General features: G+C 41.1%; 1 protein-coding gene across 3 annotated transcripts in view; it reads left to right on the top strand.

The window, feature by feature from the left end:
* rap1gap2a (RAP1 GTPase activating protein 2a) overlaps positions 1–24,846 on the top strand; it is a 98,627-nt gene that overhangs the window by 4,437 nt on the left and 69,344 nt on the right. For 2 of the 3 annotated variants that reach the window (XM_004566993.6, XM_024804962.2), the window contains exon 2: positions 17,908–17,943. In XM_004566993.6, the coding sequence (XP_004567050.4) occupies positions 17,908–17,943 (36 nt within the window). Of the gene's footprint in view, positions 1–15,432; positions 15,809–17,907; positions 17,944–24,846 lie in introns of those variants that run through there. The other variant, XM_076892200.1, reaches the window with a different exon arrangement.

Genomic DNA, 24,846 nt, shown 5'->3' with positions numbered 1-24,846 from the left:
GTGAGGCCGGCTTGAGGAGCTAGCTTTGTTTTTCCAAACACAAAGCCGATTTCTGTTTTGTTCGAAGTAGACAGTTTGATGTAAGCGACAGCTGCAATGGCTTTCACGGATGCATCAGCGAATACACAAAGTGTTTTGGTTTGGGCGCCAGATGTAGAGAGAGAAGTGTAGGGGCGTGGTATTTGGAGATCTTCTAAATCTTGAAGTGAGTCCTTCCAATTGCTCCACTCTGCCTTCATGTTGTCTGGGAGTGCTGCATCCCAGTCGTCCGTCAAGCTGGTAAGTTCTCTAAGAATCAGTCTGCCTTGAATTGTGATTGGAGCGAGAAACCCCAGAGGGTCGTAGAGACTGTTGACAGTAGAGAGGACACCTCTACGTGTGAAGGCCTTTTGCTCATTGTCAACTTTGAATGTGAAGGTGTCTGTGTCAACATTCCACAGCAGCCCCAAACTGCGTTGCACTGGCGAGTCTTGAGCACACAGGTCTAAGTTTCCAATGTTTTTTGCCCTGTCCTCTGGTGGGAAAGCTTCTAGGACTGTAGGGCGGTTGGAGATTACTTTGTGTAGTCTGAGGTTTGAAGAAGCAAGAGCCCGTTGAGCTTGTTGGAGAACTTGTATGGCCTTTTCTTCAGTAGGAAATGACTTGAGAGCGTCATCGACATAGAAATCTCGCTCAATGAATGTCCGCACCTCAATCCCAAAATCTAGCTCACCAGTCGCTGCTGCTTTCTTCAACCCATATATGGCGACAGAGGGGGAGGGACTGTTCCCAAAAATGTGCACTCGCATGCGATACTCTATAACTTCAGATGACATGTCGATATCTTTGTACCACAAGAAGCGGAGAAAGTCTCTGTGGCTCTCTTTGACAACAAAACAGTGGAACATATGTTCAATGTCCGCCGTTATGGCCACCTGCTCCTTTTTGAATCTTATGAGCACCCCAACAAGACTGTTGTTGAGGTCGGGGCCTGTTAGCAACACGTCGTTGAGAGAGACTCCTTCATGTGGGGAGCTTGAGTCGAACACGACCCTAATTTTGGCGGGTTTCTTTGGATGGTAAACCCCAAACAAAGGGAGGTACCAGCATTCCTGGTTCTGACTGAGAGCTGGTGCCACTTCAGCATGTCCTCTGGTAAGCATGTTCTCCATAAACTCCAGAAAGTGTGTTTTCATTTCAGGTCGTTTTTCAAGAGTGCGCCGGAGTGACATAAGGCGATCGTAGGCTAGTTGTCTGTTGTTCGGGAGCCGTTGTCGAGGCGATCGAAAAGGCAGAGGACCAACCCAGCTATTGTCGCTGCCCTGATAGAACTCTGAGTCCATTATTTGGAGAAACTGCATATCCTCAACTGATGGTGCAAGTTTGTGATCATCCGCTGTTCGTGTGAAGACCTGCTGACCAATGCTGTCCACATTACATCCTGACACAGGAAGGCTTGGGAGGCTGTGACTGCGCTCAGGAGCTTTGGTAAATGTCTCTTTAACAGTTATTTGACCGTTGCATGGCTGAAAATGGCTTGCACGGCCATTCTCCAGTATGAAAGTCTTATAGCTGTTCACGTGTGGGGGTCTGTGCACTCCATCGAGACAGATGTCACCTACCACGACCCAACCCATGTCGAGTCTCTGAGCAAATGGGGCGTCGTCTGGGCCGTTTATCTGCTCCCGGACTTTGTGGACTCGAAGCATGTCTCGTCCCAGCAGTAGTAGTATGTCAGCATTTGGGTCTAATGGCGGGATCAAGTTGGCAATCTGTCGTAGATGGGCGTGGTGTTGGGCAGCTTCTGGAGTTGGTATCTCAGAGCGGTTATCTGGAATTTCGTTACATTCGAGGAGTGTTGGCAGAGGAAGACTTGCCTTTCCATTCACTGACTCTACTATAAAGCCAGAAGCACTTCTCCCTGATACTCCTGTGAGTCCGGCACACGTCTTTAACATGTACGGGCGACTCTCTCCTTGGACCTGAAAAACATCAAAGAACTGGGAACGTGCCAGCGATCGATTGCTCTGATCGTCCAAGATTGCATACATTTTCTTTGTTTGATCTCTGTGTCCAGCAGGGTATACATTCACTAGTGTGATTTTTGAACATTCTCTGGCGCTCACTCCTTCCCCACACACCTCAGTACACCGAGACGTGACTTCTTGGGTGTCTGCTTTGTCTCTCTCCCCGCCTTGCTGTGGGGAAGAGGGCGATTTAGACTCCCATGGTGCTGGACCTGGGTGGAGGGCAGAAATGTGATTTTTGCTGTCACACTCAGTGCACGTGGTTTCTGATTCACAGTTCTTGGCTAAATGGTCAGTAGATGAGCAGCAGCGAAAGCAGACGTTTAATTTTTTGAGGATCTGTTTGCGCTCTTCCAAGGGTTTCTCTCTGAACCCTCTGCACCTTTTCAGAGGATGAGGCTTGCTGTGAATTGGGCACTGTTTATTTGGATTCACAGCATACTTAGACTTTTCTGCATCTGCCTTGTCCTGTACTTGAGTTTTGTGAACAGATATGGGTCCTTTGGAGAACCTTTCGTGCATGTGTCTTCGTTCTGATGTTATGGGTTGGTTAGGGCTGTGGACGCTGAAGCTAGGGTCAGTTCGTGTTCTGGCTTCAGTGCGAATGAAGTTGACAAACACAGTAAAGGGGGGAAAGCTGACGCCATAATCGTGCTTGTACCTTGAACCAATATTCATCCACCTTTCTTGTAGATTGTACGGCAATTTTTCGACTATCGCTTGGATCCCTCTTGATGTGTCTAAGTAGGTCAAGCCAGGTAAGTAACCGTCCAACTTGGCTGTCTCTAGCTCTAACATTAGGTCGGCAAGATCACGGAGTCTATAAGGCTCTTTAAGTGTGATTTTAGGGAAGCTGTCGACCTTTTGAAAGAGAGCTTGCTCTACAGCTTCTGGGGAGCCATATATTTCTTCAAGTCTGTCCCAAGCCATAGCTAAACCAACTTCAGGGCATCTGATATTGACAGCTCTCATTTGTTTGGCTTGTTTAGCTGAATCTTTACCAAGGTAGCGCACCAGCAAATCCAGCTCTTCTCCTGGTGAAAGGTCTAACCCTGCTATTGCGGTTTTGAAAGATGATTTCCATGCCCAGTAACTCATGGGTTGGTCATCAAAGCTGGTAAGGCCTGTAGTAATGAGCTGGCTGCGGGCTAGATATTTGGCGAGGTCGTAAGTGTGTTGGCTCGGGGCATGTTCATTGCCCTGAGTATAACTGGATTTATATGGTGTCTGAACAAGAGGTGTAAACTCTTTGTAGTTGGTGGATGGGGGCTTGTACAGTTCGTTATGAGTAGCAGCACAGTTTGCTTTGTTTCCTTCTTTTATAGCAATTTCTTGAAAGGCGGGTGTAGGGTCTTTGTATTCAGTTTTTACTGGGGCTGTTGATTCTGCTGCATTGATAGCTGTTTGTTCCAAAACATACTGCGCAGTGCGTTTTTCTTTGCTCTCAGATAGGGGTGGCCCATAAGCTACACTGCGTGTTTCGAAGCCTAATTCAAGTAGACCAGCTTCTAAAGAATTAGCTTCTGCTATGGCAGCTTCCTTCTCTTGTTCTGCTCTCAGCGCGTCAAGAGTAGCTTGTAAGCGTGCTTGCTCGACTTTAATTTCTATTTCTTTCTTTGTATATGAGGCTCTTGTTTGGGCAGCTTCAGCCTTTGCTCTTGCTCTGAGCAGTTCAATGCTAGCTGACGAACCTGCTCTTGATGGTGGTTTGTGGGAACGGACTGACTCTGTCTCGGCTTTGGAGGATTTACTTTCAGACATTTTGGATTTGTTGTATTTTGATTGTGTCCGCCCGTATACTTTACTTAGCTTATAGGATGGTTGTAGCTCCACGCGGTGGCTTCTGTAGCTATGATGTTTGCTGTGGTGCTGTCTTTTCACTGTAAATGGCCTCGCTAGAAGTCTGACTAGCTATCCACACAGCTAAACATGAACCCAGGAACTCCAGACAATAGATGAGATCTTGAGAAGTTTACTGGTTCTTTCATTTTGTGAAACTGTAACAATAAAACATATGTGGAAATGTACATTAATAATCTGTACTGTTAACAACAACATGTGCCAATGATCTAACAATGCATTCGAAGAGCTAACATGACGATTAGCACCGTTAATTAGCATATGAACTGGCGATCTCATTTACATATGAATAGCACATAGAAAACTTGCTAACTGTGGTCCATCACACATAAAGACAGCACTTTGAATGCCTCGTTGCTTTACCATTGAGTACTTACAGACAATGCTTTAACAAACACCCAAAGAAGGACACGAATGTGGAGCAGCCATCTTGAAGCAGCATCGCAAGCAAACATGAACTTCCTGTCTAACTCTTCTTCTACTGTCACAAAATATCGACTTAAAGGGACCGCAGGGCGGCGCACTTACTAACATTTAAAACATGAAATTAACTAAGCAGTAACATAACAACGATGGATGGATGGATGGATGGATGGATGGATGGATGGATGGCCCAAATCTACAGTTACTGTATGAAGATTTGGGCCATGAAGAATTATAGGACCACTGGGTAATGCATTTTTGTCATGTGCCTTCAGCTGAACCCCTCCACCCCCAGCCCACTCCAGTTATGAATGGTCAGTGATGGCAGACTTTGGGATATTAATAGCTCTGGAGCTTCAGAATCGTCACATCAACCAAAAAGAGACTCTTGACACAGCAGTCCCAGACTAAAGCGCTTTACAAATCACAGTTCTGCTGTGTCAAGTGGACGACTGGTCCTGCTGGCAGCATTTCACGCAATCTGCTGATGATTCAGTTCAAAATGCATGATGGCTAATCTGTACCTCTCAGGTGGAGTGAATCCAGGATTTGTCCCATTTTCTTAGAGCAAACACACCCTGCACACGGTGCATGCAGACGAGCTTACAGTGAGTCAGTGTCAGTCCTTTGCATTTAGGAGTTTTTTTTAACCTTCTTTTAAAACAGTGTTCAGTGTGAATAGTTACTGCGTTTTGTTCATCTGTTTTAATCCCACTGGATTTAAAAGGGTTTATTTATCATGTTGCCTGTCTCATATCTTTTGTCCCCGTATTATCTTGAGCAGTCCACTTGACGGCTGTTAAAAATCAACCAACACCACTCAGAGACTTTCTTCTATCCTCACATAACTCCTGTCCTATTGTCTCTCATCTCCTCCTTCCTCTGCCCGTCATCATCACATCTATGAATCCCTCAATCTATCAACATTTCACATTCCTCTCTCCCTTTCTCCCTTCTCTCTTTTTTCCCAAAAGCTTTGGAAATACCAAGATTTCTGCACTGATTACTCACCATGTGTACGGATCTTCACCCGGGTCACAGCCATCGATAGTCTCACTAAACCAGGGGTGGGCAACTCCAGGCCTCGAGTGCCAGTGTCCTGCAGGTTTTAGATGTCCTTGATCCAACACAGCTGATTTAAATGGCTAAATTACCTCTTCAACATGTCTTGAAGTTCTCCAGAGGCCTGGTAATGACCTTATCATTTGATTCAGGTGTGTTGACCCAGTGTGAGATCTAAAACCTGCAGGATACCGGCACTCGAGGCCTGGAGTTGCCTACCCCTGCACTAAACTAACACATATTCATCCCCATTTTTTTTTTATTAGAACACTTGAGTAATAACCCTCATTGCAACCTGTAAGAAGTCAACTTGAATTCTTGAACTGAATAATTGATAGACCCTTGTTTAGCAGCACAGTATATAGTTTCCTGTGGCGGTTTTTTGAGATTTGCCAATTTTTTCACCCTTTCTTCCAAGATGTTCCTAAGTTTCATTTACTTTTTTGGTTTTTTTATATCTCTTTTAACCATTTGGTGGTGTCCTCTTTGTGTGTTTAGGGGAATTTTTCCTTACTGACCACAATACATTTAACCCCCAACCATGATGATCCCTCCACCACGCTTCACATTGTTCACATTGCCCTTTCCCCTCAAACGTGGTACATACATTCTCACCAAAAAGATCACATTTTGGCTCATCAGCATTTTCCAGAGAGGTCTTTAGCACACATCTGATATTCTCTATGTTTTGTTTTGTTTTGTTTTCCACTGAAGAGTAGTTTTTGCTTAGTTGTCTTTCCATTAGCACTATTTTTATCGAGCGTTTTAAACGAGTTACATTGATAAGAGTTTTCACCTTCTGTAATATTTGTAGGATGTGTTCCTCAGCAGAGTAACAACAGTCCAGGGTTCCTTCCATTTGTACACATTTTGTTCACTTTTTGTTCTTTTTTTGTTCTAGAAATCCTTTTGTAGCTTTTTCCAACTTTGTGCATTGTTGTAATGCATCATCTACCCAGACTCAGACATTAACCAGACTTTGTGTGCATTTATTTATAGCGAGGGGCGATCTCATCTCCCTAGCTTTTAGAGAAGTTGTTAGCACAAAGATTCCCTTTTATTAGCATGAGTTCAAATTCAAGTCCAGCTATGTTATTTTTTTTAATAGAAAATGGTTTTATAAAATTGAGGCTTAGATGAAGATCAGACCGAAGTTGATCAAAAAACTTGTGATTCCAAAAAGTGTTTCGAGACTGAATTTTGCACCTTCGCTCCACTCGAACTCAGTTGTATTTTACTATTTTTCCATCGTGCTTTGGTTACAGTTGAGAATTATTTAGCCCTCAGTAAAGAACGATTACATTCTTCCTGTTTATTCCCTTACCTTCTTTGCTGATGAGATCAGCGCACACTTTAATACAGAAACACATGAGTCATCAGCTGCAGATGGGATTTGCGTTAAACTTCCTCAGCCTGTGTTTGTATTTGTGTGTTCCCATTTAGTGGAAAATGAAATGCTGTGAGGAAATTGCCATGTTCTTACAGCACACCTGATTAAATTGCTTTTTTGTAGGCTGAGCAATTGCACTTGCCCCTGGTTGGTGTCTGGTTGTGTTTGCAGAGCCTTGTGTGTTTGGCGTCAGGGACAGAAACGGGAAGTATGTGAATAAGTGGATTTTCTTTTTTCTGGTCAATGTTGCCGAATAATGGGATTAAAGAAAGGAATGATAGCACTGTGTCACCCGTGGGTGGAGGAGGCGCAGCACGTGCGCACATGTCACAGCTTATTAATTTGAGTGCATGAATGTGTGCATGTGTCGAAATTTATGAATGCATGAATGTGCGCCTGTGTGCACATGCGATGCCTGCTGTTTATGGATGTGCGCTCTCATCTCTCAGTGTGGGTGAATTGGAAGAGTGGGTGGATGGGTGGGCTCGCTGTCATTTTTACTAAAATCCACTAACAAAGCGATGAACCATGGGGGGCAAAAATGGGAAAATAAAAATAGAATAGAAGAAAAAAGGAAGGTTTATTGCGCAGAGACCGACTCAAGAAGGAAATGAAAAATATATCTACCTTCTGCATATTTCTTCAATAACAGTTCATATTGAGGGGGTTCCTAATGATCAAATAAAGTTTGTTAGATTTTTATCATATATTCAATAAAGTATGTTATCTTGGGTTCTAAATAAATTCTGTTAGGTAATAAAGTGCATTGAGTTCTATTACTCACCTCATCTGTTTTAGGCAAACACACATCTCCACAGAGGATCCAAAATGTGGAATAATGTTTCAGTCCCATCAAACAATATTTAGTACCTCAGTCACTAGTGCTATTCATTTCACAGTGCTTAGTTCAAAATAAAATAGCATAAGAATAATTTTAATAAGACTTTTATGTATACTGAGTTGGACCCCATTTCACCTTCAGAAATCCCTTAATTCTTTATAGATTTAAGAAGTTGCTGGAAAATTCTCTAGAGGTTTTGGTTCATATTGACGTAATAGCATCATATAGTTTCTGCCCATTTCTGCAGATCCGTCAGCTGAATATTCATAATCCAAACCTGTTTCACCATATCCCAAAGATCCTCTGTTGAATTGAGCCCTGGTGTCTGTATTGGCCCATTTAAGTACAGTGAGCTCATTATCATGTTCCAGAAACCAGTTTGAAGTGGTTTGAGCTTTGGGGCTACACTGTGACTGTAAAGGGACAAACATGGTCAGCAGCAATACTAAAGTGTGCCAAGAAACTATCCCCCACCATTAAAAGCCTAGTTATAGTTGTAGAAGAAAATCCCAGTAGATCAACACTTCCTGAAATACTGAGACCAGCTTGTCTGTCACAAACAGCGATTCAGCATTCAGAGTGACTTAAAATCATCTTTCTCAATGACAGTTTGAACATAAGCCTTGATCATGGCAACATGCATATATTCACTGAGTTTCCACCATGTGTTTGGCTGATTAGATGTTTGCATCAATGAGCAGTTGAACAGGTATACCTACAGTAATAAAGTGGCCGGTGAGTTTAAATGTGTTTTTAAAGCTCGCTAAAACCTTTAAAGGACATCAGCCGAATACAGAAACTCATCACTAGAAAACAGCTGTGCAGTACCAGCTGTGTGCATGTGATATTCAAAGACCAATATCCTATGAAAGAAATCCTATGACACATTCATATATTCTCTGGTAGTCGATCAATAGGCAGCTTTGGTTCTTCTGTGCTCTGTGTGCGTTCTAACAGATGGTGATTAATGTGAATGAGGCAGGAGCCATTAAGCAGAGCATCAGCTCTGTTACTAAATCAGCAACCCTCTGGTAAAACCTCATAAGACTAAGTAACCTATTAGTGGCACAGAATGGGAGGCCGGTTGGGAGGAGGAAGAGAGAGGTAGACGAAGAAAAGCGAAAGGTCTCTCGTGTCTGTCTGTGTATCTCCCCCTTGGGAATCTATCTAATGACTAAATACCTCATTACATGGCTGTGAGAGAGATGAAAGAGAGGAGAAGCGACACAGAAGGAATAAAGATGGAAATGTTGCGTCTCTTGTGCTGTCCCGCTGCCACCAGCTGCCGGGAAGAATTGCTACTGAGAAAGACACGAGGTACTAAAGTGAAATAAACAAAACTCAATTGATGGAAGAGAGAGAGAAAAAACAGAAATTGAATTTATAAAGTCTGAGATAAAAAAAATTATGAGACATAAATATGCATTACTTTCACACATACAACACAAACATACTCAGTGACCACTGTGCTGTTTATGTTACAGTTTTTCTGACTGCTACAAATCCAAATGCCGTTTTCTGAATCCAGTGCTGGGTCGTTAATTAATTTATCGCCCTTTTGGCAATTTACACAATTACAATCACTGCTAACACAAAACAAAACAACATTGTTCACACTTGTATACATTTTTTTGAGAATAACAGCATAAGCATGGGTGACACCATAGACTGTATATAAAAGATGGTTGTACCTGCTGAAATGTTACCCATCGGTTTTGCAGCCTCAGCATTAGTGTTTTGGTCAGTACCATGTTATTTGTCATTTATTTATTAATTTGGGAGCCGGATGTGACAACAATTAGGTGATGGGGAAGTACTGTCAGCTAACGCTAGCAACTTTGGTTAGCAAACTATATAAATAAACTGTACAGCTTCAAAGCAAAGACACAAAAATCTGCTACTTAATAAAAGGCTAGAAATTTGCTAACCGAACATGACTAAGAAGTCTAGTTCGATGACTCGAATTGGTAGATGAAGCCTGTAAATCAAAGTAACCACATCACTATCCAGACTGATTGATGAGTTATTTAAAAGTCACCGCCTGTTGCTGGTGTTATGAAGAGTGAAGTTACAATGCTGTGAAAAAACACTTACCTCTTTCATGATTTCTTAGATTTTTGCATATTTTTTGTATTTGAGTAAATACAAAATGATGATACATGATTTCATTTTCTTAAGGAAGCAATGAGTAGCTTCCCCCTTAAGCCTGATAACTGGTTGTACCACCCTTGGCAGCATGAACTACAAATTAAGTGTTTGTGGAGAAATGTTGGTGCTAATTCAGCCACACTGGAGGGTTTTCAAGCATGAACAGCCTGTTTAAGGTCATGCCAAAGCATCCCAATCAGATCTAAGCCCAGACTTTGACCAGGCCACTCCAAAACCTTCATTTTGTTTATTTTGAGTCATTCAAAGGTGGACTTGTTGGTGTGTTTCAAATCATTGCATAGAACATATGCCTATAGATCATTATAATTTCATGTACCAGGTTGTAAATATAAAGGTTTTTTTAGTACTATAAAGTTAGACGTTTTGAAGTCTTGTGGTCTACGGGATTGATGCATTAGTACCACGTTTTTAACTGGCTACAAACATCTGAGAGGCAGAGAAAACTCGTTACAGTGAAAGGAGAGATTTTTTTCTTCTTATTCCTTTCAAAATCCAAAATGTCCCACACACATTTTTACTGACTGGTGTTTGTAATGAATACTTATACTTAAGTCTTATATATACAGAAAAGGGATGTTTTGATGGGATTATTTTGGTTTTGCCAGCAAAGGGGTTTTATATTGTCTTGTATTGAAACAGTCCTATGAGAAGAAAATATTGTATGAAAATTTTTTAATGGATGCTTTCAAGAAATGGGTGCTTGAAACTGTGAAAACCAAAAAACATGTATGAAGTAAAGACGGTCTTCCTTTCCCCAAAATACATTTTATTGCAGCAGTAAAGTTCAGTTTTAAAATATGTCAATTTACAGGATTGCCGTAGCTTTAAAGGATTAATCATATTGATGCTAGGTTCAGCATCAAGTGTTCTTTCTTTATTATTTCTCACCTTGCTATCGACAACTAACACACAACATTGTAAATGCAAAAAAACAAAACAAAACACACACCCTCTTATCTGTCATGCAAAAAGCTCTGCTTTTTAGGTTGTTTCATCAGCATCATGTTAACAGAAGAGTGTTAGGAAGATGCTGTGAACAGCAAACCTGTGCTGGAATAGTGTTGTGACATTAGACACTGATAAAGGATATTTATAAGATTGCAAATGACTCATGGCCTGTTACACAGATGGCCCACTGGTCTAGCTACACAGTCAGATCAGGCTTTACAGTTTCATGAGCAACAAAGAAAATGCAGGATGTGTTATACCTATGTATATTAAGCTAGTCTTTTATATGGCACAAAGTCCTGCTAGAAACAAGTCTTGCAACTTGGCAGCTATCTTGGAAAAAATCCCGAACATTTGAAGATTTGAGAGCTGAAGTCCTTGCTATAGAAATGAATGGAGATGGTAGGAGTCATCTCTTCAATGTCAGGGTCATAAATTGCATTTATATTAAACTGCCAACAAAATCTAAGTTTAAAAAAACGTACACAAAAAACAAAACAATAAATCTCTCCTTTTTCCAAAGGTTTAAATCACTTTTTACCACTGAACCATATTTCTACTGTGCATATCCAAAGTTTTACAACAATACATTACATTACAATCCATTTAAAGTGGTGTAGTTTATCATAATCTGATTTATATTTTCCAAACATTATATACACTTGATGTGTGTGTATGTGCTTCCTAGGAGGCAAAAGGAGTTCTCCAGGCCTTAGCTAAGTTTTAATTAATACATTGATAATTTATATATTTCTGAGCAAAATATAAAAACGAGGGATGGCTCAAGACTTCAGTACAGTGCTGTACATACAAATTTTGTACATAATCATTTCATGTAGCAACCACTAACATTAATTTCAAATATTTTTTATATGTTTTTATATTTTCGTCATGGGAGCATTGAACAAATGCCATGCTAGTTCATGTTTCTCTACATGATTATTGCAGCAACAAGGAGATATGCCGCCATACAGCTGATACAGTCGTGAACCTTCACTCTGCAGTCATCAGTGCATAAGTGTGATTGGCTAATGTTTCCCATTTTAGCTACCGATGTCACACAGGGATGGGACAATCGCCATCCTTAGCATGCCTCATGTCTCAGGTAGACCACAATTGTCTGAGTGCTATGTCTTCTCTATATAGGAAAATGTCTCTGGCACAACACAGTGCCATCGTCAGTCTTTATTGCTCACACACTGCGTACAATAAAAGAGTTTGAACAAATTAATGGAGTTTAACAGTTACCATGCACTTGGTGTTGTTTGTCAGTTGCGAACACTGTGGCGACCTGATGACATCAGCCAACTGGTTACTGTCGGGTGATGTCACCCAGCCCACTTACAAACATCTGTGGTGTTGTGAATGCACATTTCAGATCTCAAGGATAAAATGAGTGTGTTGCAGAGGAAATATGAGTGTCATAAATATCAGAATTCCACAGTTTTTATAAAACTGAACTTGCAGTTTGCTCTTTCTCAGGCTAACGTTAAACTGGGCACGGTGAAATACCTACAGAATAGACAGATATTGAGTCATCGGGTATTAGATTTAACAAATGAAGCTGTGCGACACTAAACAAAGAGAAGATGATCCTCTGACTTAAATCTGCCAGCAAGTAGTCATACATGCAGCACACATGCAGTTACTTTAGCTCCAGATGACGCTTTATTAAAGCTATTTTTACCAAGAGAAACATGCTTATATTTTTGTGATCCTGTTTGCAGGGTGTGTACTTCACACAACCGCAAAATTGTGTCATCACTATAGTGACAGCTTTTCATGTTCATGTTGTAGTTTTGGCCAAGCAGTTAAGACCTGCAGCAAAGGTCTTGTCACTGGCTTGTACTTTATTTTTTACTTGTCCCTATTTTATCTTTTGTTCTTTAGGTTTTCCGATCATTCAGTAATCTTATTTTCTAACCTGCTATGGCATCATTCTTTTATTTACATATTTTAGGACTATCAATAGAAATGGGGGGAAATTTTAAATTGGTGTTAAAAGTTGTTAGTTTGCATTTGTTCAGGAGGGTTGATTTATCCTGTTTCATCCACAAAAATGTTTTGAAAGTAACATCTGGCTCCTCGGCTGCTGCGTCACCAGCTGCTGTCTAACTGCTCCCCTGTGCTGTTAGGTGCCCACTCATTTATACAGAACATGGATTCCTGATGTGTCATAAAACTTTGTGTGTGTGTGTGTAGCATAAAGACATGCCTCTGTTTTTTGTGCGACACAGTAATTTGCAGCATTTATTGAGCTTGATCTTTCATGATACTGGATACAAAAGACCAAAATTTTCAGAACCTTTAAGGTTTGAGAATCAAAGTATTTTTTCTTTGTCAGTCTGATATTTGCATTTTCTTCTTGCTGCTGTTGTGTTCATGGTTTCTCACATCTCTAAACCACTAGAGGGAGAGTGACTGACAATCTTAAAAGAGACTGAAAGCATGCTGATAATTGAGAATTTAATTGTGAAAGCATTAAGCCATCACATTCAACAGACTTCTAAAGTGCTTGTTTGGTTTCTTGTTCTCACTGGATATGTTATGAAGTGACTGGAAATGAAAGTAGCTCTCTTTGAATACAGAAGGACGTGTTGCCTATTTCAATGTGAAAAGAATAACTGAAACCATTCTTTTCAATTCAACAGAAAAGCCTTGGGGGGAAAATTGCATTTGAAATGATACTATGTCTGTTTGATAGGGTTTTATGTCATTACTTGTATTTATGGCATGCTTTGTGACAGCTTCACTAGTATGGCAGCCACAGAGTGGCTGGATTAGCTACTGTTGAAGACAGCATCTTGTCAAACCACGGCCTGTGAAATTAGAAAGCTGCTATTCAGTTTATTGTTAAGCTGGAACTGAAATAACCTCTTTATTATTTTACTTGTTCCAAATGGTAATTATTCCCCAGCTCCTTATCACCATATCATTATCTATACGTGAACTTTCATTAATGTTCCTGTTGCTGCAAAAAATGTCCATAGTGTAACTTCAGTTGACAAAGGTATGGGGGTTGTCTTTACTAACTGTTACTTAGCCCCATTTGGGATTTACATTTATTTATTTATATATTTTTTACAACTCGTTATTTCAGCCTTTTCTTTTATTTGCAAAACAGGCTCCTTACTTTAGAGAGTTATTATTTGACATCAACACTAAACCATATTTAAACTTTTAAACCTACATAACGTGACCGTCGCTACTGCTTATTTTACATGAAGAGGAAAGACACAAAGAATAAAAATCTAATAATAATAATGATGATGGGTTTACGCATCATTTATAGCGCTATACTCAGGTGTTACAGCGGACCGATGTTAGTAAGGTGTGGTACTTTAGCATCTAGCTAGCACCCACACAGTGCGTCAGCTAGCTAGCTAAAGGTACAGCTACTCTATTTTCCAAGGAGAGAGAAAAGTGTGCGATAACTGCACTCAGAGATGGAAAAAGATGTAAGAAAGACAGAATAGAAGACTAATTTTATAGGTAAGGAGTGGCATTTAATAGACTGGTCATTTAAAGCTTACATGAGATATTGTGCTATAATGTTAAGTTGTGGTAAGTTTGTTTTTTCAACTTTGAGACGTCCTGCAAAACAAATTGAAGTATGTTAACTTTGCTTTAGTCACCTGTCGCATGAAAATAGTGGGCAGTTTAATGCAGGCGAAAAGGGTTGGCGTTTGCAGTACTGTGGTGAAATTTACTCCATAAGGGGCAGTAAACCTCAGAGCAGCTGCCTACACACAAAGATCACTCTTGGGTTCCCCCACCTTTAAAATCCCACTTTAACCCCTGACTATATTAATTTTGCTGTGAGACTCTGTCTCCACACCTACAATGTAGGCAAATAGACCTAGATTCTTTTAAGTGTTTTTCTCTGATCGTGGTCTGCATAACAGAGTTCACTCATCAGAATTAGAATGGCCATATTCTAGTCTATTACTACTATTATATTATAATATTAAAATGGCCCAAGGTTAACTTTCCTTAAAAATAGCTGGTAAAAATGTTGTTTAAGTAGCTGCTTTTGATTTTACACTGCTAGTATATTTAACAGCCTGGACCTCTGCAGATCACAAACACACTGCACATTGAAATTGAACTGTTGAAAAACTGAGGGCTTGTAAATTCTGAGAGTGTCAACTCTGGAGTGAGAAGAAAGGGCGTCAGGAAGGACACTCCCTTTGGCCACAACATGAGAGGTTTCGCTGCAGTCTTTCTGCACAACTGTTGGGCTCTTTTTTTCTTTCCTTCAGAGAAGTGTCAATGCTATGTAGTGCAACAAAAATAATCCAGTTTGACTCCTCTGTTGAGCAACTGGCATATTTTCCATTCAACACAGATTCCTCTGATACACTTCTAATAAATTAGAAATAGGAATGACGCAATAGAAATATAGCTTTTTGCAGCGTTAACCTGAAGTTTCCACAATCCACATCAAAATGCTCGATCAACTTATCAACTTTGCTTATTCAGGGACATTTTTGCATGTGTGAGGGTAAACAAAAAAAGGGGGCAGTGCAGGCAGTTATTGCATTTCCTGTTGGACAGCATGTAAGCAAGAATACAACGTACATGTGTTTTGGTTGTGGTTACTGAGATAGAGCTCGATGCATGTGTAGCCCTTTACACGTGTGTTTGTGTGGGAAACAAACCAGTGGTTGTGGCCCCTCCTCATTTGGCTCCTCCCCTACCCTGCTGAAATATGTGTACCTGTATCTCTCAGTGTGTCAGATTTGAGCGCGGGTTTGACAGACTGTGAACCGATGTTTCAGGAAAGTTGTTGACGGGTCAAGTGGCAAATTGGACAACAGCAGCTGTGGAGAGGCAGGTGAAAAAGAGCAGGGAGAGAGAAGGGAAGGCAAACAGAGGGGGAGAGGGTGAGAGAGGGAGTGAGACAGAGAGCCTGGGTCAGACAGAGACAGACAAAGTGCAAGTATACAGAGAGTGTGTGTGTGTATATATATATATACACACTCCCATAGAGGAAGACTGTCAGCAGAGCACACAGTTCCCAGAGGAGAGAGGCAAAAGAGACTGCTGAGAAGGTCAGACTGACAAAATGCTGAGGAGGAGAAGTGTGTCATTTGGTGGATTTGGATGGTATGTATGCGTTTTCATTCAATGCTCACGTGTGTTTAGGAAAGTTTGCATTGTGCATGTCCATGCTCATATTTGTGCCCATTTACATGCAGTTCTACACTGTGTTTGAATCATTCCCATTGTGCTTTATAATCAGCTGTAGAGTGTGCCAGTTGTTGTTACTGTACAGTGTGCGAATGGGTGGAGTAGAAATGTAAACTTTTTTTATGAAAAGGAAGGATGGGTGGAGGGCTTAGCCTGCTCCTCTGTGTCACACCTCTAACACTTTGTCCTCTGTTTGTCTGTGTTTGTGCGTGTGTGTGTGTGTGTGTGTGTGTGTGTGTGTGTGTGTGTGTGTGTGTGTGATCATTTACAGTTTCACTCTGTGTTGTCTCTGTTGAGGGAGGGATTATATTCAACAGCCGACTTTGTTTCTGCCTGCTGGCAGTTGTGGTTGTTGTTGCTGCTGTGCTGGTAAAGGGACGCAGCTTGTTCTGGTAATGCTCTCCTACTGTATTGGCAGAGGGAAGTTCCCATGATGCAGCGTTAAAGAAGCTGCCAGCAAGCCCATTTAGCACTGAATGCTGTGACACACTCGGATGGAGTGTTTTTGTGCGTTTGGCTCCCTTGCTGCTAGTCATTCTGACACTGAAGCACATCTTCAGAGCACTTAACCTTCCCAGCTGGGCTGATGCAGCATAGGCCAGACAGGCTGCGATAACCTCGAACAGACAGAGCTGAGGAGCAGCAGCAGCAGCAGCTTTGCGTGCAATATGTTGTGTTTTGCAGAAAAAAAAAGCTGGACAAAAAAAAAAAAAGATTTCAGGTACACTAATTTTTAAAAAGAATGTCACAAGTCAATGGTGATTGCGAGAAAATAGAATTAAGTGGTCAGAAGGTTTAGATAAACCACAACTGCTTTAGTTTTGACTGATAATGGGTTACGGGTCCAAGTGCAATTCAAGTACAGTGCAGTCTCATGTACACTATGATAATTCCTCTGCTAGTTAAAATATCCTCTAATGTCTCTCTGTGATACTTCTCTGTTAGAGATCCAGTCTTTTTAATCCTTGGGAAAAAAAATATTTCCCTAAAAGAAAAGTTGTATCAGCATTTTCTTAAATTCTTAAACCAAACAATAATTCCACGTGTTAAAGCTCATGGAATAATGTCTCTAATTTTCTTCTTTTGAATGCTCAGTGTGAGATGAAGGGATATGTTAAGGGGGATTATTTTTCTTTTCTTTTGGATTGCTGTTAGAAATGTACAAGATTGTGTTTTGTATGCTGCTAAGATTAGGCAGGTGTGACGGGAAAATACACTTCTCACAGGTCTGATGATAATGAACTTGCAGCATCCGGTGAAATTCTTGTACATTGTCAGCTGTAAACAAAGAACATCAGCATATAAGTATTTAGATATTGTACAAATTGATTCTTCCGAGAAGTTGAACCCTCTTCATTTTGGGTGTGAGCTTAAATGTAACCGCATCCAGATGCAAACTGACAACACACTACTGTAAAGTTCCTTAAAATGCTGTTTACAGTGTTTTGCTTTTGAGCAGTTTCAAAATCTTAGTCACATTAGGTTTACCTTCTATCTGTAGTATTTAATTATTTAATTATATGTCAAGTTAAGACTCTTGACATATTTATAGTTTCCTTTATGGAAAAGCCTCAAATGACTCGCACGAGAACAGCAGCACCAAAAATGAAATGTTGTGAATTGTTTGTAGTGTGGCCAGTGTGCAGTGAAGCACTGAGACGTCGATCAGTTTGCAGAGAGGTAACTTCGTTAAACGAGGCTGTCTGTCATAGGCTCTGGTCTATGCCAGTTGCTTACACTCACACTGCCGCAGCTATTAAGGCAAATAGAAGCAACCACAATTTTAATGACCCTTTCTTTTTTTAAAGCCACAGAAGCACAGGGGCCCCGTGGAGACATAAATCTCACTCCTAACCGTCTTTATCTGCCTGCCTTCCTGTGCTTATGTCCTTAGTAAATTAGGAGCAATTAGACTAAAGAATTGAATTGCTGCTTGGAGCAATTTGTATCAGAGACATGATCAATAATAATTTCCTCTTTATGTGTGTGTCTGCCTTCTCTTGCTTCTTTTCCAGGATTGACAAGTCCACTCTGTCTGCACTGAAAGCACGGTAAGTGTTTTTTTGTTGTTGTTCTTGTTATTTTTAGAGGTTTTAGAGGGAGGATGACATAAAGCAAAGGGCCTGGGCCGCCCTGGTGTGGTCTATTCCTTTGACAGCCTACATGAGCACTCTGGGTCATTTTGGAAATCTTATTCTCTCTTCTGAACCCAATCGCCCAATCACCACAACTTCCAGATAATATTCAGAAATGTGTCCGTCAAGCACAAAGCCATGTTTTCTGCAAACACGCTGAGACTGAGCTGAAGACCTTTAAAACATTGGATAAACATATTGTCCATCACACTGATGGACTTTAAAGTCTCAGCAGAGCTATGAATCTTTTTTTTAGACACATAAAAATTCAGTATACACCTCTTTACACAAATCTCCAACTCCCGGTCCGAGTGACAGATTTTCTAAATTGATTCCTGTCATTCACTCTCATTTACTTTCTCTTCACTGCCAGCTTGCACATGTTGGCAGGTCATACCCGTACAAGGAGGAAGTTTCTCATGCAGATACCTGTACTGCCAAGTACTCGAGTGAGTTCTAGGTAAATTCTGTGGTTGCACTGTGGCTCCCAGGTGTGACTGCAGTTTTTGAATACTACGTACTGGCATAAGCAGCGTTCTCTGGGTTTTTCCATAAGGGTTTGTTTGGGCTGTACGATCTAAAAATAAGTAATTAAATCCAGCTTATAGCTCATTGCACAACGAATACAGACATTTGAGACACATGCTAGAATTATTAAAGGCATTATATTAACCTTTATTAAAGCCTTTAAGATAAATTTAAGATGTATTAAGGTTTTTTGAGATTCTTCAAGCACACTGGTGAAGGATGATACTAGGAAGAACCACTGCCTTTAAGAGGCATGGTAATTAATTGGCTGCCACCATCGTCCATCTACTGAGGGACTGAGATGTTCTCTGTGTGGATTTGGATTGCTGAATGTGGGTTGTAGCATTTAAATGTGGTCTAAATCTCACCAGGTGCATGAAATTTCTTTGCATGTACTGTAACAGACCTTTATTTTTCTCTAACAAGGACCTATCATGCAGCTCTCTGACCATTTGCTTTGTTTTTGTGTGGCTGAGTTGAGCTAAGATGGTGTTGTTAACTCTTAGATTGGATGTCTTAATTTTATTAATAAGAACTGACAGCATTCAACAAACAGTTATTAATTCCGGTTCATGTTTCACACCTCTGCAAGGAGAAGACAGAAGCTGTCTCCTGTGGATTTAAATGTGGGCAGTGACTTTGCAAATTTAGAGGAACAATGTTGTGAAAATTACACAGTGCTGTGAACTTTTGAGGTGTAGAATTACTGCTTCTGCTTTTACCTTTTTTCATTCGGGGCATGGGCAGAGAATGTGATGATGTGAATGCCATTTGCACAGTTGTGTACTTTATTCATGTGGCAATCTTTGAGGGTATGTGAAGCTTCTCTGTGTTGAAACAAACCACCGGCAAGCCTTGCTACAGGAAGTTGCCTTAGTGAGGACAGATGATGGGTTTTTGTGTGCGTCAACTCTATCTTTATCTATACCCCAAAGCCATCATATTTAAGCACATACACCATTTCTCTTTACCAAAGGAACCACACACTCTACTTTTCTTACCAACGTCTCTCTCTTTTCTCCATAGGTGCCGTGATGGCACCATCTGTTTAATCATGCCAGATGGATAGCCTTAGAGAACTGAGCATATTTTAGATATCTAAGCATGACTTTTGTTATTCTTGGTGGTGGCCAGACCTTGTCTGCATAGTCAGACATGACAAAATAAAACCCCTCCATGTCATGCTAATGATTCTGCATCTTCAAAGAAAAACGAACAAAGCATGTTGGAATCGCAGAATCGAGGATTAGAAGTTTGGATTTAACAAAATATCTGCAACACGCTGATTTGAACTGGAAACAAGTAGCCTGATAGCAGTGGCACATAGATATTTTTTCTATTCATGTTTTTCTCTGTTTTACAAACCCGAGTTCTGGGTTTATATGAACTTATGTGAAAAAAATTATTATTAGGATGCATTATAAGAATGTAAAAGGTTTGCATGAACAGTACTTGAAATGGTGGAATAGGGCTCCAGATGCTGCTATGGTAAAACCTTAATCATTTTGTTGTTCTAAACAGGAAAGTGAAAGCAGGTTAGCGCGTAACATGTAAAGTAGGGCTCCTCTTTTATCTGTTCTCTCACATACAAACAGCTGTGCACACTTTCAGTGTCTCCTGCATGGCCAGGTGTCATTAGATCATCTACTCTGTAGTGGGTCTGAATATCAATGAGTGAGTCGTGACTTCTGCTGGAGCTCCTGGTCTGCCCGAATGATGAATAAAACCAACCTGTGTGCGTGTGTGTTTGATCCAGGCGTTAGATGTAAGAAAACAGTGCAGAAGCAGGAACTGTAGGACTGGAAATAAAGGAGAAGACAGTCTGTACAAAAGACATTATGCAGTATCTCGATGATTTGTTGATGGGGACGGAGGTGTAGATGAATTGATGCAAGTGAGTTCATTACTCATGTGATCCTGGTGAATCATATCATTACAGGTCACAAGAAATGTGAGAGTTACTAGCATCCATCTACCTATTATCTTCCACTTATTCAATGCAGGTTGCCGGGCAGGGCTGGACATTATCCCAGCTGTCATAGGGCAAACGATGGGGTGCTGCCTCGACAGGTCACCAGGTCTGATCCACTGTTGCTGTTTTAATGCAAACAGCATCTTCCTGAAATTCCCCTTTAATTTATACTTTGAGGACGTGGACATTATTCATACATTGAATTCCTAATTCATGACTTTCAGGATATTCCTGAAAGTTGGTTTGCAAAACTTCTGTAATTAAAAAAATGAAAATGAAAAACCAAACCACATGCAGCGATATACAGTACAGGAGAGTAAAGCCACAAGGGGGGAGGAGAGAAAACAAGAGAATGGAGGCCAAAGGAGCAAAAACATCAGTTGGATTGCACACTTCAAAGTTTGCAGCAGGTGTGAGGGCTTTATTTTGTTCTCCTCTCCCCTTTCCGTCCCGTCTGCCCTTGGTTCAGAGTGTGCTATTTATTCCTCTGTTGCTCAAGCTCTTTCTCCCCATGTCTCATCTCTCCTCTGTCATTAATCCCGGTCTCCCTCTGCCTCTTCTTTGCTCACGGATGCTACAAAGGATCTCTCCTCCTTCACCATACAGCCGTCACCTCATTAATACCTGTATAATCAAGCCAGTGTTTGTGTGTGCGTGTGTGTGCACGCATGTGCGTGTGTGTGTGTGTGTGTGTGAGGGAGAGCAAACACATGCATCTGTTTTGTCTTCAAGTGGTGCTGAGGGTGAGTGAATATCACAAGTGGACAAACAGGGATAATAGAGGAGAGAGAGGACGAAAAGGGGGCAAGGTTGCACCTGATCGGCTTCTTAATACTGTGTGACGATGCCGCGCAAGCTGTGGTGAGTAAGCAGTCTTTTTCTCTCGTGGGTCTATTTTTCCTTATTACATTCTTAAATCAGATTTTTTTTCTTATATTAGCTCGCACTTTGTTGCGTAACACCTGAGATCTTATGAAACCAGTGGAGTAGTTTCTCCTCCTTCCGAGAAGTTATTAAAGTCTGAAAAGCAGATTTCTGATTCGATTGCTATGAATAAGTTCATATTGCTTTTTTTGTCCGCTTAAGGTGCTCTGAGGTATCTGTTGGCCTAGTGAGAGCATCTCTCTTGTGTTGTCAGAGTATCTAATGGGGATCTAAACAGGAAATAGTGCACACACGGTGAAAACAAGCAGCTCTTGCCGTGTCTGCGAGTCTACTCAACTTCACATGGGTTGAAGTAAAGTAGCGTGGACTGCACTGAATCTAGTTTAAAGGGGAAGTTGATAAAAGCAGCACAGATCAGAGTGTATTGGAGCAGACTGTAATAAAACAGTGTCACTTCAGGATATTTGACGCAGCAGTCATAGAGCTGTTCATCGCATGATACGGATCAGATGATTGCTTTGGTCTGGATGAGGTGGATACCCAGGATGTGAAATCAGTCTAAAGGATTGATCTTTCTGTGTCTATTAGTGAAGCTCTGTGTCACAGTCATGGCTCCCGGCTTTCTCTTGTAAGACGCTTCAGCAACAGACGCTTCCACAGTGCAGTAAACCAAAACAAATGACTTGGATATCTTGTTTAACGTGGTTAACCACAGATTGTTTTATTGGCTTGTTTTGTTTTTTTCCTTAACAGCCGGCTGTCTGCTCGGCTTCTACTGTTGTTAGCATGCATGCGTGTGTTTGCGCAGAGGTCACAGCCACTTGCTGCTAATTATACATTGTTATATGTTATTTCCATTCATTCTCTGCTCCGTCTAAGTGGAGCAGCTGCTTGAATCCGAAAGCGCCTCCCAGCTCAGATGGATGGCTTATAGTGGATGGGATATGGATAAAGCTGTGATGTTCTCCAAGACTGTAACTAAACTGCACTTGTACATTTTTTAATATAATGTAGTTATTTTGCAAATATGAAAAAAGTTTACTTTATTGTCCACCCGGATTATTGTCCAGACTGAGAGGCAGTTTTAGTGGCACAATGAAGGCCGACGGGCTCAAGAGAGAAGAGGAAATATGAAAGAGGTCTTTTCAAAAGAGGGGACACGATAAAATGAAAAAAGCCCCTTCCCTTGTCGTTGTCTAACCTAGTTTTTTGGGGCCAGGTGTAAATGTTATCTGGGGGCCAGCATCATGGAAAAGAGCAAATGGGCTGCTGCTGCCGCTGCTGCTATTTCTGGAGCCTGGCATTTAATCTATCTCTCGGTGTACCTTCTATATTGCGGGGAACGACGGCGAGTTGTAGCTATCGAACAAACAGGAGACTGAATGTCCGCTGGTATTATATTTACTTTAGGTGACGGCTTATTAAAGCTCGAGGCTTTGCTCGGCAGCACGAAGAGAAGAAGCAGTGATTAGTCACAGGGAGGCTGTATACAGCCTTAATGAGCTGTCAACTTTATTGTGTTTTTCCTTATTGGAAGTCCTTGTTGATGCAGTGTACACAGATACAGTCTGCTACATAATTTAATATAAGCCTGCAATCACTGGCAGGGGGGGAAAAAGCAAAGAGCACGAATGAAGGACAGAAGTTCACTCAGTTAATATCTAATGCACAGCTGCCCACAGTGACTGTGACCTTCAGCTGGGGTTAATCTGGGAACCAGAGTTCAATATACGCAAGCTGACTGAGGTCAGGTGGTTCAGTTTCAGTTCGCTTCTTTTGGCAGCGCAGCTTCGGGCCTTGCCTGTGTGTTTTGTTTCCCTCTGCCTCAGACCGTGTGAAAAAAGGTTAGAGAAAGCAACCACACAGTTGCGGATGCATTAGCAGCAGTATGATGTGGGAAGTGGTCGGACTCCACCCGTTCTCGTGCACTCAACAAAGGATGTCGCACTTCCTCTCATATCACACCTCCGGTTTCAGTGAAGCTACGCCATACGAAACCATTTACACGCTTTTTATGTGTGCCATCTAATTTTTCTAATGAAAATAACTGACAGCATCCACTTCTATTAAAAATCATTTAGATTTGATTGTTAAAAGTTTTGCTTGGCGTCCTACTCTTTTATATACTTACCCACCTATTTAGAGATCTTGATATCTTTGTGCAGAAATGTGGACCAAGATTCATTCTCTCCTGTGGCCACAAGAGGGAGCCGAGTCCATGTGTTTGTCACAAACTGACTCCTACAGCAGTGAGCAAAAATCTGTGCACTGCAATGAAAGCAGCTGAAGTGAAGTAAAAGATCCACTGGGTGGAACAGTTTCTCTATTAGATCAGTGCCGATGGCCGTCCCACCTGTTAACGTGTACCTGTTGAAAGTACTACTCGAAATGATATAAGAATAAATTATGTAGGTAAACCAATAAAGGCAATGCAAGCTAACCCACTAAAGTCATACTTAACAAATTGGTGTTTTTATTTTGCTTCTGCTTAAATATTTAGACGTATAAATTTATGTAACACATTATCAACATTAAAAAGGCACAATTCTGCATGATGGTCTCATCAGTTAAATTTCTCCTGATATAAACATGAAGTCCAGCAGGCTCATATCTGTACCACTGCAAGACAAAACCACAGCCATATTGTCTTCAACAGCCTATAGGGAGCCGTGGCTGTTGCCATGGCAGCAAGAACTGATGATCAGCTGATGGTCCAGCATGGCTCATTACCATGGTGACGAGCCTGGGTTGTCTCACCTTGCGACCGGACTTCATCGGCAACACATAAGAATACAACCTGCAGAAAGATGCCGTGACTTGTAATACGAGCGATCACCTACACTCGAAGTTTTGTTTTATTCATGAATTTGCTTATTGTTATTAAAAGTTAATAAAATGCTGGAGGTTTATGTATATTTCCAGTCCCATGGCATATTGTATTCGAGTCACCTCAATACATATGTTTTTTTTTGTTACAATAGACACTTTTTGATTTTTAAATGATGTAAAAAAGTACAAGTAATCTGTATATGAAACATCTTGTGTTTTACTGACCCAATGTCCTATTTTAGTTTTTTCTTCCCAAGCTCTAGTTTCCTTATATTTACACTTAATCTGCATTTGCTAAAATAAGCGCTTCATCACATTCGCCTGCTGTCTTACACATGGTTTAAGGCGGTATCAGTGAGAAACGATACACACAGTGAACATATGGAAACAGGACGTGTTAGCTGCTCTTAGCTACAGCAGCAGCAGGGAGGGGAGTAGTGTGGGTTCCCTGAAACACAATCACACCCCTGTGTAGTAGTACTGAGTTACTCTCAAAGTGGTCAACACTAGACTGCACCTCTGAGACGATCATTAAATCACCAGAGCGGCATTCATCAGATGTTGCGTTTCTGGTTACTGGGGCAATCTAAGTCAAGCACTTAGTC

This window comes from Maylandia zebra, linkage group LG14, assembly GCF_041146795.1.
Source record: "Maylandia zebra isolate NMK-2024a linkage group LG14, Mzebra_GT3a, whole genome shotgun sequence".
NCBI lineage: Eukaryota > Metazoa > Chordata > Actinopteri > Cichliformes > Cichlidae > Maylandia > Maylandia zebra.
This window is presented reverse-complemented; position numbering and strand designations above follow the sequence as displayed.